The sequence below is a fragment of the Scylla paramamosain genome, chromosome 2 (assembly GCF_035594125.1).
Source record: "Scylla paramamosain isolate STU-SP2022 chromosome 2, ASM3559412v1, whole genome shotgun sequence".
Lineage (NCBI taxonomy): Eukaryota > Metazoa > Arthropoda > Malacostraca > Decapoda > Portunidae > Scylla > Scylla paramamosain.
The window spans coordinates 37,391,817-37,410,040 of record NC_087152.1 but is presented as its reverse complement, the minus strand read 5'-3'; the positions used below and the strand labels follow the sequence as shown (position 1 = coordinate 37,410,040).

The following is an 18,224-nucleotide window of genomic DNA, read 5'->3' as shown; positions in this document are numbered from 1 at the left end:
TTGTAGCATTTGGAACGAATTTCCGTACATTGATCACAGTAAGCTCATATTGTGGTTTCGTTTCGAAGTTTGAGAGTTACACTACAGCAAAAAGTTAAATATGAAAAAAAAGACGAATTTGTTGAAGGTGTAACACTTGGAGACACCAAACATAATGCTTAATTAATCAACTTCGACTCCCAAGAACTCAGAACTTAACATGAGACGAAGCTCTGTTCTAAACATAATTCCATTTATCCATCTTGTCCTCTTCTTCCTCCCGTCTCTAGCAACATCACGACGTCATCTGCAAACATCATAGTTTCATACTCCTTGGGAAAATCCTGCTTGTTAGTTAGTCTGTTCATCACCACTGCAAATAAAAATGGTCCCCAAGTCAATCCTTAGTGCAATCCAAGGAAGGTATAAGATCCATTGTGTAGTAGTCCCACCTCCACTCTGACACCCTCCGTTATCCCTGCTACGTACTTCACAATTGTTATAATCATTGTGTCCTTTACCACCACATACACTTCTTTGTTACTACCGACTTTCTCATGTAATACCACACCTATTTCCTTGGTACACCACCCTAAAAAAGATGTCTACACTAACTATCCAGTTCTTATCGTATGTAAAAGAGAAAAATAGATATATAGAGAGATGCAGTAATAGACAAACTAATCATAGTATATTAAAAATAAATGAGGTAAGAATAATAAGAGGAAATAAGATTAATAAGATTAATAAGATAAAAGAAAGGTGTGGGATCATAAATATAGAATTGCGGAGTGGATGACGTGGAGGCTTGCGGGACGACAGGCTGCTGGTAGTTAATGGTCACTACACGATGAGCAAACATGGCGGTGGGTTTATGGCGGCGAGGAGACTTCAGAGTGCATGTGAGTATTATATGGCCTCTGGTTCTCCTTGGCGTCAACACTCAGCGGTAGGAGAAGGGGCAAGAGGGGAGGAAGGTGAGACAGTCCCTTGTGTGGTGGCGATTCTCTTCCAGGATTGGTGTACACAACAATGCCATATGCTGTCCTATCTTTCTCAGGATGTTCTCAAACACTTATGTTCCGCACCTTCACTACATTCAAAAACTCTAGTTGAAGTTACGCTTCCCCCCCCCCACAAGATACTGGTGACATCAAGATTTTTACATTATTAACAGGAGAAACACGCTTGAGGACCCGGCTTGTAATGTGTGTGTCCTTTGAAAACGAGGGGTGTTGCTGTTTCCCCCAAGTCCACAACGAATAATGCGTTGGCTGGTGCATTAAATTCGCCGCCTTGTGGTACTTGCAGGGTCAGTGTAGATCAGGTTGGTTTGGATTGTGACGTGCGAGGCGTGGTTTCACCCTTCACCTATGTGTATGGGTGTGCCTTAGTATTATACTAAGACTTGCTGGTGGTGGTCTTGCCGGTATTGTGTTAGGAGAGGACCATAACGCTCTATACATTTAGGAGTATTGTTTTTTATTACCTTTATGGATACTGAGAAACTTATTTTATTGAAGTTTTCTTCCTAAACTGTTTCTTTGATTTAGGGAACTTTTGTTAGGTGATACGTATAGATTAGGTTAGGTCAGGTTAGGTTAAGTTACGGTAGCTTAAGTTAGATTAGGGTAGGTTGTTAGTTCGGGTTAGGTCAGGTTAGGTTCGATTAGATCAGCTGAAGTTAGGATTGCCTTCTTTTAACATGTCTTGTACATTCAAATACCATAAAATTACCAATTTCTGTGTTCCCCCCAAGATCGTAGGGAGGATAAGGAGAGAAGAGACAAAATGAAGTATTTACAACATATTTTATGCCCAAAATCGTCTCTGACATTAATAAACAAGTATAGTTTTGTAGTCAAAATGCAGTTTGGTCCTATTGTAAAAATTTACCGTATTGCCTGTTTCTCTTGCTGTACCAACCGGTATTTCAACTACACCTACTACAGCACATAGCATTGTGCACAACAGTTCAAATGATTGTGTCTTGGATGGATGACATGTCTAATGGTATGTCTAAAAGTATGAATGACTATGACTTCCGTGGAATACATGTTGGCTAGAATGAATACTGGTCCTTTTTTTGGGGTGAGGGGCAGTTCATTCAATTTGAACATTAATATCCACAAGGAGACCAGGGAAATAAGGGACAGAGAGCATAGGCTGCATTGTAATTAGAGACTTGCCAAATATAGAGTAACTGAGGTTACCACATTTGGTGTTGTTTTGTTGTTGCCATTTCCTGGCATATAACAAGGACGTGGCAGTAATGGATATTGAATGTGTGGATAACAGCAAGGGTATCTTCAGAGGCACAGTTCAAGATGATGATGACAGAAGAAACTTGTTGCAATCCTTTTAGCTTAAGCAGAATAATAAATAAAAAAATAAGTTTAAGTGCACAAGAATCTCACATTTAAAAAAGTGCCAAGAGATCCTTTGGAGACACGAAGCTCGTGGAAATTCTCAGAGAGTAGGTGACCATGATAATATAGATGGTAATATTTCAAATTCTTCTAACCCTATAGGGCAGCATTTCTCAACCTGGGTTCTGCAAAAGCTCCCTAAGGGTTCTGCAAGAAAGAGTGAGATAAGGTAATGCACTTTTGAGTTTTTATTTAATTTCATATTTCTAATATTACTATACATGCATAGCATATTATTGGTTATTGTAATATTGTAATATAGGCACCATTCTTTCTAACCTATTATGTTATCAAAAAAAAATATAACAACCATTAGAGATATATTTATGGTGCCATTGTGTAACTGCCTTCATTAGTCAGTGCCCAGTCAGCAGACAGAACCTGATCATGACTGATTAATGTATCAAGTGATTCAGTACAGGACACATGCATGGCCACGGTCTACATAAGTTGTGTCTGTTTCCTGGCATGCAAGTAAATTCACAGTCCTTCATTCACTCAAGATATTCAGTAAATTTCCTTTAGCATTACCAATAAATTTGACAAAGAAGTACTAATTATTCCTTAAACCAGTTATATATATATATATATATATATATATATATATATATATATATATATATATATATATATATATATATATATATATATATATATATATATATATATATATATATATATATATATATATCTCTCTCTCTCTCTCTCTCTCTCTCTCTCTCTCTCTCTCTCTCTCTCTCTCTCTCTCTCTCTCTCTCTCTCTCTCCTTGAGACGTAATTTATTTCAAGGGTTACCCAAGGGCAAAAAGATTAAGAAATACTTCTATAGGGGTATGCTCTCGTTCTCAGGGAACTACTCAGGCATCTTTTACAGCCATCTTTCACTAAGGCCCCTTTAAACACACAAATGGTTCTTCCGGTTCATCGTATGGTTTGTTTTTCAGGTTCTGGCGATGGGAATTTGTTTAGCTTGAATATTGCACATGTTAACATTAACTGCTTGATCAACAAGTTACACTTTGTACAGTCCTTTCTATGTGATAATAGTATATATATATATATATATATATATATATATATATATATATATATATATATATATATATATATATATATATATATATATATATATATATATATATATTTTTTTTTTTTTTTTTTTTCTGTATGAATTTTGTTTAAAAAAATGTATATATATTATTGTGGGAGATTTCAGTTTGCCTTCCATGAGATGAGGGAAGTAATTTGTCAGCGGTGTGTGATTTGCATGTAGATATTTAATTTTTAATTGTTTTCTGCTTTGGGATTAACTCATTGGATTATTGAACCTACATTTTATTCATCTAGTAATGTTCTTGACTTGATTCCAACATCTAGTGATGAGCACATTAGGGAAGTAGGAACTTTTCCTTCTTTTTCCAGTTGTGGCCACTGCCCTGTATAATGTACGTACTTGTACATGTCAGTATGATCCTCCCTCAGATTATACTCACACCAGAGTATTGCACAAAGGGGACTATGCCTCTATTAATGACTAGCTACTTGTCATATGTTGACTGGGATTTTGACTTTGCATACCTTAGTTATTCTATGTATAGTCTTTTCTTAAGTATCTTATCCAGAGTAGTTGATAAATACATCCCCCTCAGGTCTAGAAACCAGCCTGGGCTGGGGTTGCTCTGTGGCTACTTCAGCCAAGGGACACCACCTCACTTGCTCACATCCAGTCTTCCCTTGAGGTTAGAAAGCAGCTCTCCAGTGTGCCTATGATTTCATTATGGAATTCCCTACCTGATAAGTCTGTGGTGTTCTTTACTAATGTTTAGTCTTTTAAAAGTGACCTTAACAAATCATCTTCGAGAATTACCGTTTAGTTGTGACTGATTTTATTTTAGTATCTCTTACTGCATGTGGTGTGCCATCCAGCTGTTGATTGATCAGTAATTTTAAGCTTTGTCCTCATCTTACATATCAAGAAGTGTATCAGATGCATGTGATTTGAGTAAAGAATACAAAGATGCAGCAGCAGCAGTGATGGTTGTGTAGAGTAACCTCCTTTATTTTATAATTCCCATGCCCTCTTCCCTGCTTGATGCATACATTGTGTTCTTTCCTGTTTTCTGTTGAAAGAAGAGGTGGGTGGTGAGAAGCCTTGTTTTGTTCTGTCCTATTCTCCTATATATAATTTATTAAATATTTTATTTTAAAAATAAAACTTTGGTAACTTTGGAAACCTATATAATTTCCCTCAAAATTAATTTATTATAGGCAATCTTTTTTCTAGCTGATTTAAATTGTTAGTCATTCATTTATAGCATTGTTGGACTTTTTAATTAATTCATAATTCATATATTTACTTATTATTATTATTATTGTTGTTGTTGTTGTTGTTATTATTATTATTATTATTATTATTATTATTATTGTTGTTGTTGTTGTTGTTGCTGTTATTATTATTATTATTATTATTATTATTATTATTATTATTATTGTTGTTGTTGTTGTTGTTGTTTTTGTACTGCATGTTTCATGAAAGTACTATGATCACTGTAATTGCTACTGCCTTCACCTGATGAGACTAATTTTACAGAAGGAAGCAGCCATCCAAGAGGATGCAGAATGGGTGCCATCATGCAGCTGCTACTGATGATATAGGACTGTTTCTCTTTGCTGTCAGGTGGGTGTGACTCAGGTACAAAGGTTGAGTAATTTTCATCAGCTACAAACTATTTGCACATATGCTCAATACTGTATATTGGTTGTTGATCACAGTAGTACATAGTTTGCATTGTTTCTCGTAAATCTGTGTTATAGATGTGCTATTAGTAGCTTATGCTGTAGTCTGTTTCAACTTTGTAACAATTGAGTAGACTGAAACAGTCTTGACACGTCTTAATATAGTAAAATCCCTCTTATCCAGCATCAACGGGACCGCCGACATGCCGGATACTTGAATATTGCCAGATACTTGAATAGAAGTGAAATTATGTCCACAATCACCACCCTACACTCACGCATCTTACCATAACAAAGATCAGCTGCTTAAGTGTAAGCACAACACGCTTCTTCTTTTCTACAACTTTAAGCATGATGAAGGCGTCAGGCGATAAACAGTGCACACACAGGACTGAGTCACTGAGTAAACACAGTGCAGTAGGCCACGGGTGGCGCAAAGCAGTGCACTCTGGTGGCGAGGGGACAAAGTATGCCTTGCGCTGGAATTTTAATCAATTTTATGAGTACACATTGATTTTTTATTGATTTTAAGGCTCAAGGAAAAATGTGCCGGATACTTGAAGCTGCCGGATACTCGAATGCCGGATGAGAGGGATTTTACTTTGTCCCCTCGCCACCAGAGCGCACTGCTTTGTGCCACCCGCGGCCCACTGCACTGTTTACTCGGTGACTCGGTCCCGCGTGTGCACTGTTTATCGCCTGATGCCTTCATCATGCCTAAAGTTGTAGAAAAGAGGAAGTGTGTTGTGCTTACACTTAAGCAGCTGATCAGATCAGCTGATCTTTGTTATGGTAAGATATGTGAGTGTAGGGTGGTGATTGGACATAATTTCACTTCTATTCAAGTATCCGGCATGTCGGCGGTCCCGTTGATGCCGGATAAGAGGGATTTTACTGTATTGATTTTGCCTGACATTTGTTGACCTCTCTATCAGATTTTAAAGTTTTTGTGTTAAACCTGTCGAAATTGTAATAATTCTAAAATACTTCCCTTGAAGACTGATTAAACAAATACCATGTGTTCAATCTTTTATATGGGAAAGGACCCATATACTACCTGTCTTGAAGGAACTAGATGAAACACATAACTAGTACCATTTGCTTTATTGCCTTACATAAGAGAGAAATCTGAAAAGCAGTTTTGTAAGAGGTGTTCTTTGAAGACCTGTCTTGTGGAGGTCAAGTGGACTCTACAGTTTAATCTTCAATGTTCATATGTTTGAAATTCATTTCATGTGACAGTAGAGTTCTTAAACCATCACTTACTAGTAATCCAAATCCTCATCAGGGGTTAATAAGACGTAGGTGATTTTTTGGACATTTTATAGGAAGAAACTATCTTATAAGCCATCACATACAACAGCTGCTGCCCAGTTCTAGTCATGTGAAGCTGAATGAGAATCTGATTTTACCATTCAGTATATTTAAATAAAATATAAATAAAATTTATTTATTTAAATAAAATAAAATAATATTTAAATAAAATAAAATATTTAAATATTTTTATTTTCTATTATATATTTGATCTGAACATTGGTCCAGTGAACATTAATTTGTATTTATTTCAGTAAGAACATTAAAATCGTGTAGATTTTATATATATATATATATATATATATATATATATATATATATATATATATATATATATATATATATATATATATATATATATATATATATATATATATAGCTAGGCCATGAATAAAAAATAGATGACAGTTTTCACCAAATAGAATTTGAGATCAACTGTACCTCATTCTTTTTAGGTGGTGAATGCTGTGGTTTGCTGTGTGTAGCACAAAAGGTTGATGACCAAGCTCCTTCAGCCAGGCAATACCAGGTGGGAACCTCCACATCGCAGTGAATGGACACACTTCGGTCAACTTCCCAGTGGAAGTACCCGTTCCATGAGGGTCCGTCCTGGTAAACTGGAGCTACAAATTCATGGAGCCAGTGTGCATCTTCTTTCCCTTCAACCTTCCACCTCTTCTGATCTTTGGTAGATTAGTTTACTGGCATGTAAAAGCTTCCACATGAAGGGGACCAATTAAAACCATATATATATATATATATATATATAATTTATTAGTCATACAAATATACATCCAAGTAAACTTCAGTCTAGGCATCTATAACTTTAGTCAAATAACAGGTGCTTTAGGCACCTGGTCCCCTTTTTTATCAAAGGATATTATGCACCAGAAGACGTGGGTATCATGTCTTCTGGGTATCATTGTCGCCAGGTTGCTCAGAATTTCGCTGCCTCATATCCATCACTCTCCTCTTTCTTGGTCTTCTGCTTTGAATCAGGTGTTGAGTTCTTCCTCTTTGCCTTTAGATCCTTCCTTCCGAGCAGAAGACCAAGGAAAGGAAGATGGAGATGAGGTGAAGAGGTAACCCAGGTATCAAAGAGGAGTTGGTGTGGCCAAAACTGTTCAAAGACTGTTGCTTGAGTTACTTGTGTTGCCTTAAACAGTCTATCAAACTTGTCATTGCAGACTTTCCTCCAAGCATTGGAATACAGGCTTCCATTTGGATTTTTTTTTTTTTTTTTTTTTTTTTTTTTTTTTTTTTTTTTTTCAGGTCCTGATAGATGGACCTCATGAGGTCAAGTTTGTCCTGTGGGAACTTGGCAAGGTGGAGCTGCATGCTCCTGTGTGGTGCAGGTTCTTCCTCCTTGGCTTCTGCCCAGTTCACCCACCACCAGGAAGACTCCCTTGGGACAGAACATGGTAGCTGTTTTCCTTGGTGCTGAGATGGAAGAAGCTTGCTTGTGAGTCTTGACATTACTGTGCACAGCCATGCCATGGTTGGGTTTATCAATGACTGTCTCTGTCAGTTGATGTGCATCACCAAGCACACTCCTCTTCATTTTTCTCCCATCTTGGTCATGATGGTGACAAAGTTCTCCTCCTTTAGCTTGCAAAGACAAGAACCAAGGTGCTTGCTCACATTGAAGCACTTCTTCACCGCAGGGCAGTCATAGGGACCAGTGTTGTTCTCTAGGGGGCACAACTCTGTAGACAGAAGAATCCCTATCTCCAATGAAGGTGACTTATCTGAAGCCAGTGCCAGTCAACTACTGCCTTGGCCTTCATAGCTCCCAATGTACCATCAAAATTCTTCTAACAGTGGTGCTCTGTCCTCTACTTTCACTGAAGACAGGATCCTTTGTTTTGTGAGCACCTCAGACAAGTTGAGCACGATATTCATCTCAGCTTTGATGACAAAAGGGACTCCATCATGAGACTTATGGCCCCTTGTCATCCATTTGCCATCAAAGCCAACAGCAACACCTGTCACCCTAGATAACAAATCAGCCCCAAGACTCTCATAGTGCTCTTTTACTGCCATTCATTCATTCCATTCATCTACCACTCTACTTTGCTCGTGGATGCTCCTTCCTGCCATAATGTGATGGTGCAGGCTCAAGTGGAGTCAGCATGGGAGAGTCCTCAGCCATTCCCACCATATCTGCAAACTAGCCAAGAATTGTAGACATTTAATTTACATAACATGTTTTTATAATAATTACCAAATAATATATGCATGATAAATTCATGAATAGTATTACAGGACTTACTAATCAAAGTGGAGGAGGAGAGAGAGAGAGAGAGAGAGAGAGAGAGAGAGAGAGAGAGAGAGAGAGGGGGGGGGGGGACTTAATAGTCAACACACACACACACACACACACACACTATGTAATTCTTTGTAAATATTCTTAGAAGAGAGGAGGAATAAGAGAAGAAAAATCATAATGTTTTAGTTGATCTCTTTCCTTTAAGTCAACTGCCACCCTTCATATGGAAGTTTCCACTATATACCAATAAGTTAATACACCAAAGATCAGAAGAGGTTGAATATAGATGTGTATACGCACATCACACTCAGAGGGACGCTATTGACAAATCTTGACCTGAAGCAGTGGCATATAAAATTTGCCCAAAAAAATCCAGAAGTTTGAGGTGCTGGCAGGTGAGCTTTGCCCCTAAGAAGACCCAGGCAATGGTGACCTCTGTCTCTGGCAGCCTCCCAAGCTATTGAGGGAAGGGCACTGTCCTCCTACTACTCTAGAATCACACCTGGAGTGGACTTGCTTTGATTTGATCATCACCAACATGTCACCTACCAACCCTCCCTTCAAGTTTCTGCCTTATATACTTGTAAAGTGGCAAGTTTCCTCAACAAGTGATTCTGGTACTCAACAGAGCTATGTAAGGCCCTGTCTGGAATACAGGGCCAGGATCTGGATGTCCTACAGAGGTTAAACAAAGTCAAGTGATGTGTGTAACAGCTACTGGGGACTACCTTACAGCTGCCATCATCACAGGACATGGCAATCCTGCTGGTGTTCCAAAAGGCCCAGATACAAGAAGTGCCACACCTGGCAAGGCTGCAAGAAGCTGCAAGACAAGAGCAGTGATTTCCAGCCACAAGCAAGTCATGGTCCCAAGGTCACACCAGCCTACACCAGAGGACCTTTATCTGCAGTCTCCCAACTGTGGAACGTGTTCACTGCCACCATGCTCTTTGTATGGGGAATGCCCACTGAGCAGGTAAAGATGGCTGTTTACAGATGGCATCCCCCACACCATTGATTCTACACAACAATTGTAAACAATAGACAGGATTTTAAAATAGCATCACCAGAAGTGACACTTTTAGCCTCCAGGAACACAATCATGTTTAATTAAATAATCTCTAAATTATGAAATGTGTAACTGATAACTATAAGTATTTTATGTTCTCTGTAAATATATTTGTTAATATAAAGAGAGAAACAGACCTCCATAGGCAGTTCTGTGTAAGATACTGCAAGCTTTAGAATTTATCTAATGCACAGGTTACTGATGACCACATTTTGCTAAGTTAAATGTAAGAGCAATACGGGACTGAAGAATTTCTTGAGATGTGACAAACTCTCATTATGATAGCTGGGCTTAGGGTGCATGACATGATTAGGCTACACAGTATTGTGTGTAAGGTGCAAGACAATGTGACTAGGCAACACAGTATTGTATGTAATGAGACAACAAGAGCTAGAACCTGTAAGTAAAGGACAGGTGAGTTAGGAGATAGTTATTAGCTGTCCATTTCTCCTAGATGATTGTCCCTGATCCTACATGCTTACCTACAGTCTGTAAAGAAAGACAAGCTGAAAATAGTGGAAGCACATCAAACATGAAACACCTAACGACATCAATAAAAAAAATAAAACCAAACATTTATATTATTAACCAAATCCTATGCAAGGTAAAAGTAACCACTTGCTGGGTGAGACACCTATTCAGTATCCATCCTCAGCCTGTTGACACCAGGAGTCAGTACTCTGAAATCATCCCCACCAGTATTCTACTATAGGTTTAAGAGGCAATGTCATCATTTTTCAGGAGTAACTAACAAACTGATGAATTGGGATCATACTTCACCAATGTCTCTGACACACAGCAAATCTTCTGTATCAAAAATGGATAATAAGGTACTTGCCTTAGTATATTTACCACACTCAAGACTTGGCCAGCTGCCTAACACATTAAGGTATCAGGACTTAATGACATCACACTCCTTTCTAACACTGAGGTGATGCTACCACTTTGCCAGTGTCAGCATTAATGTGAATCTATTTGGTTTTTATCTAGTATTAGCAAGCTATTATAATGATATTTGGGAGAAGAGTCTGTCAATGCCTTTTATGTAACACTGTAACACATCATGAGATTAATTTCCTTGCTATTCTTTAATTAAAATTCCCTTCTATTCAAGTAAAGTATTGTGCACTTTTATTTTGCTCTCATCTTATTGTAATTACAGTCTACTGTATGTAGTACATACCTATTACTTTCATGCTTAGAATACTCGTACATGAAGTAGGGTGTCATTTCCAGGCATGCATTGTAGTTAAAAAGAAGCATCATTAGAGACATTTTTGGCTAGAAGCCAGAAATCAAAAGGGGAGTTGGATCCAGAGAGATTTTGACATTTTCTACTGATGGAGTTTTTGGCTAGTTGGAAGACAGACAGGGCACGATTCCAGGCAGAAATATAAAGCACATGCACTTCATATTTTCTGGGGGCAGAGCCAAGGGAGTGATGTCACAATGATGTCATGACACCAAGCTTCCAACAGCTGGCTGATTTTTACACACATTAATTTTACAAGAGTGACTATGTTATACACTTTTGTCAATAGACCACTGTGATGACAATTAATGAGGTGTCAGAAATACAATGGCAAAGTATGATCCTAATTCATCAGTTTCTTAGAAAGTACAGTGGAACCTCAGCTACCAAACACTTCCCTTTTTGAAGAAATCAGTTTTTGAACAAAATTTTCAACTTATAATTGCTTCAGTTGCCATACCATAAACAGATGACTAGAAGAATGTTTGTGGAACAAGCTGGATGTGATAGCGCTAAGTAACAAAGTTGGAAGGAGGGAGGGTAAATTCATGAATGGAAGGGTGTCAGGTGTGATGAGAAGAAAGGGTGTGGCTTTGCTTCAAAGTTCAAGGGTACAGAACTGCAAGACTGAGCATCAGAGAGTCCTCAAGAAAAATGTTGATACAGGTAAAGTTCAAGGAGTTGCAGGCCTTGATGAATGCATAGAGTCCAGGAAGTGAAAGGGATGAGGTAGAGAAAGAGCACTTTCTGCAATGAGGCTGATGAATGTATACATACAGTTTTGGATAGTAAATGTTGACCTGTTGGGAGACTTAAGCAGGAAACTAAAATGCTTGAGTTGGGAATGAAGATCGATAGACATGATGTACCAGGTAGAAATTAAAGTGAGAGGAAACAGAATTGTGCATGGACCACAAACTGGTGACTGGGAACAATGATATCTATAGGTGTACATGGACGAGGTAGGTAAATGGACTAGTGGTAGATAGAGCAATGATGGATTATTTGTCAAGGCTGTTGGATGTGAGGATGCAGAGAGGAGCTGGTGGTGGTATGTCAGACCATTACCAGGTTGAAGGGAAGTTGAGAGCAGACATAGATGGATAAAGGTAAGATGAGGAGGTAAGACACAGAAAGGTCTGAAAGTTAGTAAGTTGAAGAAGAGGGGAAAGACAGCAAAGTACAAGGAAAAGATGATGAATAAGTGGAATGTAATGAAAGAATGGAAAGTGGGTAATGTGGAAAAATGGTGGCACTGTCTCAAAAGTACAGTTGTGGGTTGTGTGGAGCAAGTGAGCTGGGATGAGATAGGTTGGAGGTGGTGTGAGGTCAGTGTGGCTGTAGAGGATGAGAAATATGCATATGGAATCTAGCTGCAAAAGAAGGATCAGGAGTCATATAACAAATACAGAGAGAGAGACAGTAGGAACCAAGCAAAGGGTAGCATGATGCAAAGATGAGGGCAGGAGAGGTGGGTAGTAAGTTGACATAAAACTTCCAGGTGGACAAAAATGTTCTCAAAAAAAAAGTAATGAGGACAAGATGAAACACCTGGGACTGAAGAGACTTCAAGTGCAGGTGATGGGAGAGTGTTGTGTAAAAAAAAAAAAAAATGCAGTCTGCAAAAGAGAGGAATTTTTGAAGGATTGTTGAATGTAAAGGAAGATGGAGCAGTGATTGATGCCATTGGAGGAGGAAATAGTCACTGTATTAGATTTAAACAGGGTACCAATCAAGGGAGATGATTTACAGGAGGCTGTGAGGGAAATGAGAAAAGGGAAAGCTGCAGATTTGATAGGTGTGCTGAAGGATGCTTGAAGAGTGGTAAGGAAAGCATTATAGTGTGGTTGATATGGTGGAGAGTTTCTATATAAATAGCAGTACATGTGTGAGAGTTGGTGATGGTGTGAATGAGTTCTTTCCAGTCAGAGTTGATTTGCATCAGGGTTGTGTAATGTCACTAGTTGTTTAACTCAAATGTGGATGTGTAGTAAAGGAAGTAAATATGAGGGTTTTAGGCAGAAGTGTGAGCTTGATCAGTTGGGAGGAAAGGCTATGGGATCCAAGTCAGTATATGCTGATGATACAGCTCTAGTGCCTGACTCAGAGGAAGCTGAAAACACTGGTGAAGGAGTTTGGGTGTTTTTGTAGGAAGAGGAACCTGAAAGTGAATGCTGATAAAAATATAGTAATGAAATAATTAAGAGAGAGATAGATGATAGAAGGATGGATGTAAAATAAAATGGAGAGGCTGCAAAAGGTGAATTGTTTCAAGTATTTGTGATCATGAGTTGCAGTGAGACATGAGTTGAGACAGACATGAAGTGCACAATAAAAGCAGCAGGTAAAGTATTTGGTGAAGTGAAATAGATCTTTTAACACAGGACAACAGGAATGAATGTAAAGAGAAAGTTATATGAGGGAATAATGGTGCCCACTGTGCTGAAACATGGAACATGGGAGTAGATGAGAAATTAAATGTAATGGGAACAAAGTGTAGAGTAACATGGAGGGACAACATAAAAAATGAAGAGGAACTAATGTTTTGAGAGACTTGGCTGGATGGACAAATCAGTGTATAAGATGGTTTGGGCTTGTGGAGAGAAAAGAGGAAAGTGAACTAGAAGAGAATTATGCAGTCAGATGTGCACAGCGAAAGATTAAGAGAAAGGCCACACCTGTAATGGATGAACTGCAGAGAGAGCACTATTCAGAGAGAAATGACTGTGCGGCAAGCAAGAGCAATTGTGTGTGAGGTGAATGGAGAGTAACAGTAGGTAGTGTATGAAAATGAGTCTTGCTGAACCCTGGAAAGGTGTGTGCTAGGGTTGACATCTCCATCTCAGAAAAATATGGAATGTAGTAGTTAAAATTGCAAGTGATGAGTGGAGAGAGCCCATCTATCAGCTGGGACTTGAAGATAAGTTCTTCCATAAGTAACCTGTATTAGGAATTTAAGGTTATCTGGATTAAATGCAAGGATGTATTTCAAAACACATTGAGTATGATGACCCCTCAGCGACCAGAAAGGACAAGATAGCCATTTGTATCTGTCAACCTTTGGATGAAGGAATTGAGATTTTGAGGCATTAAACTATACCAAGTTTGCTCTGCCCCGTCAGAAATTTTAGAAAGATCAGAAGTCAGGCGTTCTGTGGCTTCCCAGCATGAAATGTTTACTTCCTGAAGGGTTGGATATCTATGAAAAGACGTGGAAAATTGCAGGGTGGTATCATCAGTGTAGGAGTGGATAGGACAAGAAGTTTGGTTTAGAAGGTCATTGATGAATAATAAGAGAGTGGGTTACAGGACAGAACCCTGAGGAACACCACTGTTAATTGATTTAGGAGAACAGTGACCGTCTACCACAGCAGCAATAGAACGATCAGAAAGGAAACTTGAGATGAAGTTACAAAAAGAAGGATAGAAGCCATAGGAGGGTAGTTTGGAAATCAAAGCTTTGTGTGTGTGTGTGTGTGTGTGTGTGTGTGTGTGTGTGTGTGTGTGTGTGTGTGTGTGTGTGTGTGTGTGTGTGTGTGTGTGTGTGTGTGTGTGGGACAGAAGGCAAGAAGTTGTATGCCAAAATAAGGGAGAAAGAAAATACATTTTGCCAGCTACTTGACTGATTCTATGCTCAACTATACATTCCTACTTCCTCCTCCCTCCTTCATGCAGCAAAACTGCACTCCTCTCAGTAAAGATAAGTGAACAACATAACTAGGTAAAGTTCATGTAAGAATAAGAAGCTATAGGAGAGTCACAGGCAGAATAATAAGGTAGGTTAGATTCATAATCCAGGGGTTGAGAGGGTGAAGTCCCCCACCATTTGGTTATGTAAGGTTACATGAGGCTAGACTCACAACCAGGCACTCAAGGAGCGAAATCCTTTATGTTAGTTTAATCAGTCTTGGTTTCCACTTGGTGAAGCCCCTAATAAGGTTAAGCCAGGTTACATAAGGCTAAACTACTGAGTCCCCCCAGTTAGGATGGGTTACATAAACTTGAGGAAATAAGACTGGGCAGCAAAATCTTGATGCTGCATGTTTTTGTACAGGCTCTTCCTTCCAAGCACTCACGTTGGCTGTCGGCTCTGCATAAGGCCAAATCATGTCTCGTCTCTATAGGCGTGTTGTCCCTCCAAAATGTTCATTTCTAATTCCCACACCTCGATCACTACCTTGATGAATTACTTCAATTTCCCAAAGGTCAAACCGGCTTTGCATGACAACCTATCTCTGACAAGCTGTGCCTGTGTAACAATTCGCACCTCTGTATGACAATGCGTCTCTATTTAACAACTTGAATGAAAATCTGTGCCTTTGTAAGTCATTCAATATATGTACCAAACTACTCACATTTGAAATACATTACGAAAACCTGATTCGAGGTGTTCATGAAAAACACGTCACCTCGCCGCCGTTACAGGACAAACGCAGCCATTATGCGCCGCTGGGCAGCCCGTTGAAGTTACTGGGTGGGTGGGCCGCTGGCAACTGCTGGTTGGTCTCTTGTGAGATGTTTACAACGCCACTCCTTCACGTGTCCTTTCTCACTGGCTGGGTCTTCTGTTTTCTTCCTGTTTCTTTTTCACTTTATTTTCTCTTATTAGCCACAATGTATGTAATGATTTATTTGTTTCCTCAATATTTATTATCAAACAAGTATGTTCCAATAATGTGCTTGATTGTTGCAAATTTGCAATCTTCTAAACTTCTCTTTCTTTCATCACTATATTTTGGACACCATAACAAATGCTTAAAATTTTCATTATCTGCCACACACATATCATAAATTGTTGGGGGGATCATAAAACCTATTTATGTCATGATTAAAGGCTAGATGAAGCTCAGGTTATAATGGTGCCTCCTTGATTCATTCTTGTTTCACGGTTTCTTTTTGCGCTTTAATCTCAGCCCTCTTGTTTATCTAATAACTTTATTTTCTTGTGCTTCTTATCTCTTTTCTTCCAAAAACTGTTATACATATATATATATATATATATATATATATATATATATATATATATATATATATATATATATATATATATATATATATATATATATATATATATATATATATATATATATATATATATATATATATATATATATATATATATATATATATATATATATATATATATATATATATATATATATATATATATATATATTGTAACGCCCGGGTATTATTGTTGTTTAGTCTAAGTTGCCTTTATTTCTTTCTGTGGGATTGAGTGTGTGACGTGCGTGTGTGTGTGTCAGCTGTGCCTGGTGTCTGGCAGTGGTGCATGGATGGCGGGAGAGAAGTCGCGTGACTGCAGTGACTGGGCAGTGTGTTGTTGGCCCCGCTCTGGATAACTTGTCTTTGCGTGTCCTCCGTGCCGAGTGCCTGTTGCGTGAGCCTGAAGAGTTTGACTGTCCCTGCCTGTGTCTGTAACTGCCTGTAACTAACGGAACTAGTAAAGGAAGAAAGTGTTGCCCACTGTTTGTCTACCCGCTCTGTCTGGCTGTGCGTGAATCACGTGGGACGTGGTACCCTTAGCATCTCTTGTCTAGCCTGCTGGTGTTCCCGAGTGCTGTCCTGACTGTCGGGGAATTGTGGGCGTCTACGGGAGTGCTGAGGTTTGTGCTTTCGTAACAATGGTGTCAGGAGTGGGATGCTAAGTGTGTGCTCGTGCAGACCTACGTGACTCGAGTGGAGAAACCATGGCAGACAAGGTGGTAGACAAAATGGCGGGCGAGAGTGGTGCTGCTGACCAGTGTGAGGGACTGAGTGGGTCTAGTCACGACTCTAGTGATGCTGGTGACGAGAAGCCCACCCAGATGGACCTCCTCATGTCCCAACTGGCGAGTATGGCTCAGAAGCAGGAGGAAAGGCACGAGCAAACCGTGGCAACACAAGCTGCCCAAACTGAACGACTGATGGAAGCCCTGCAAAGCAGCCTAGGTTCTCTGAGGGCTGAAACGCAGGCGTATACTGATCGCTCGTGTGAGGCAGTGAAACTGGAGGTAAAAAGTGAACTCCAAGCCTTGCGGGAAGAGGTGGCAGACCTGCGTGAGGGCGCGAGTGTTTGGCGGCAGGGCGCGTGGCCGCCACGTGGCGTCTTGGCGGGAGGTGTACAGCTGCCCGCAACCCCCGCCTGGCCTCCCGTGACTAGCCCAGGACCTGAAGGGAGTGTGGCCTCAGCCCCACCTGCTGTTGGGGGCCTTGGATGGGGCCCTGTGGGGGAAGCAGGTCATTGGGAAGCACCCGAGATGGCCGTTGGGGGCTGGCCGCCCACCCGGGACAGGAGGGGAGGGCTTAGCCTGCCCCCTACACCGCCGGGCTCACCTCCCCGTGCCGCCTTCCCGCCCCCGAGCCCTAAGGCAGCCCGCTCGTCACCTCGTCACGTGAGACGCAAGCCAGCGGAGTACGATGGTAAGGTCAGCTGGGAGTCTTACGTCGCCCAGTTCGATATGCTGGCCTTGGCCCAGGGCTGGGGGGAAGCAGAGAAGGCCCTGCAACTAGCGACAGCGCTGCGAGGCCCGGCGTTGGAAGTGCTGGGTCATCTCCCTGCCAGCCAGCGCACCTCATACGCAGCAGTGTCCGAAACTTTGCGGCGACGTTTCGGACACCGTCATCAGGCGGAGGTATACCGCGCCCAGCTTAAGAAGAGGACGCGAGAGAAGGACGAAACCCTTTCCCAGCTGGCGCAGGACGTAGAAGGGCTGGTGAGGAGGGCGTATCCAAGCGCGGCCGAGGACATGGTCGTTGTTCTGGCGCGCGACGCGTTCGTAGACGCCCTCCAGGACCACCAGCTCCAAATCTATGTGAAGCAGGCACACCCAGCTGACGTGCAGGTGGCGTTGGCACGGGCTATGGAGTTTGAGGCCTTCCTACAGACGACGACCAGCCTCTCTTCTCTTGCCCAGCCTCGCGGTGAGGTACGGGGCCGGAAGGCGAAGGTGGAGCACAAGGCGGCGTCACGGAAGGCGAGCCCGTCCGAGTTCGCCGGCCGCTGTTGGGGCTGCAGTGAGAGAGGCCATAGACGCAGCCAATGTCCGAGGGGACGAAGGACGCGCTCCCTCGATCGGCCTAACTCCAAAGCCTTCCAGACGTGCTGCGCCGCATGCGGCAAATCGGGCCACCTCTCCAGCGCCTCCCCCAAGCCCAAGGAGGTTGCTGAGGCGG

General features: G+C 40.7%; 2 protein-coding genes across 2 annotated transcripts in view; one reads left to right on the top strand and one right to left on the bottom strand.

The window, feature by feature from the left end:
• The first annotated feature begins 737 nt into the window (after positions 1-737).
• LOC135114674 (uncharacterized) lies at positions 738-7,215 on the top strand. The gene is made up of 5 exons (XM_064030552.1): positions 738-881; positions 2,511-2,577; positions 4,058-4,147; positions 4,999-5,085; positions 6,914-7,215. Exons 1-5 carry the CDS (start codon positions 830-832, stop codon positions 6,918-6,920), a joined length of 303 nt encoding a protein of 100 aa, XP_063886622.1. The 5' UTR covers positions 738-829; the 3' UTR covers positions 6,921-7,215.
• Positions 7,214-18,224, bottom strand: part of LOC135114651 (syntaxin-7-like) — a 44,825-nt gene continuing 33,814 nt past the window's right edge. The window contains exon 9 of the mRNA XM_064030541.1: positions 7,214-8,628. The gene's annotated coding sequence lies outside the window, so the exon portion shown is untranslated. The remainder of the gene's footprint in view (positions 8,629-18,224) is intronic.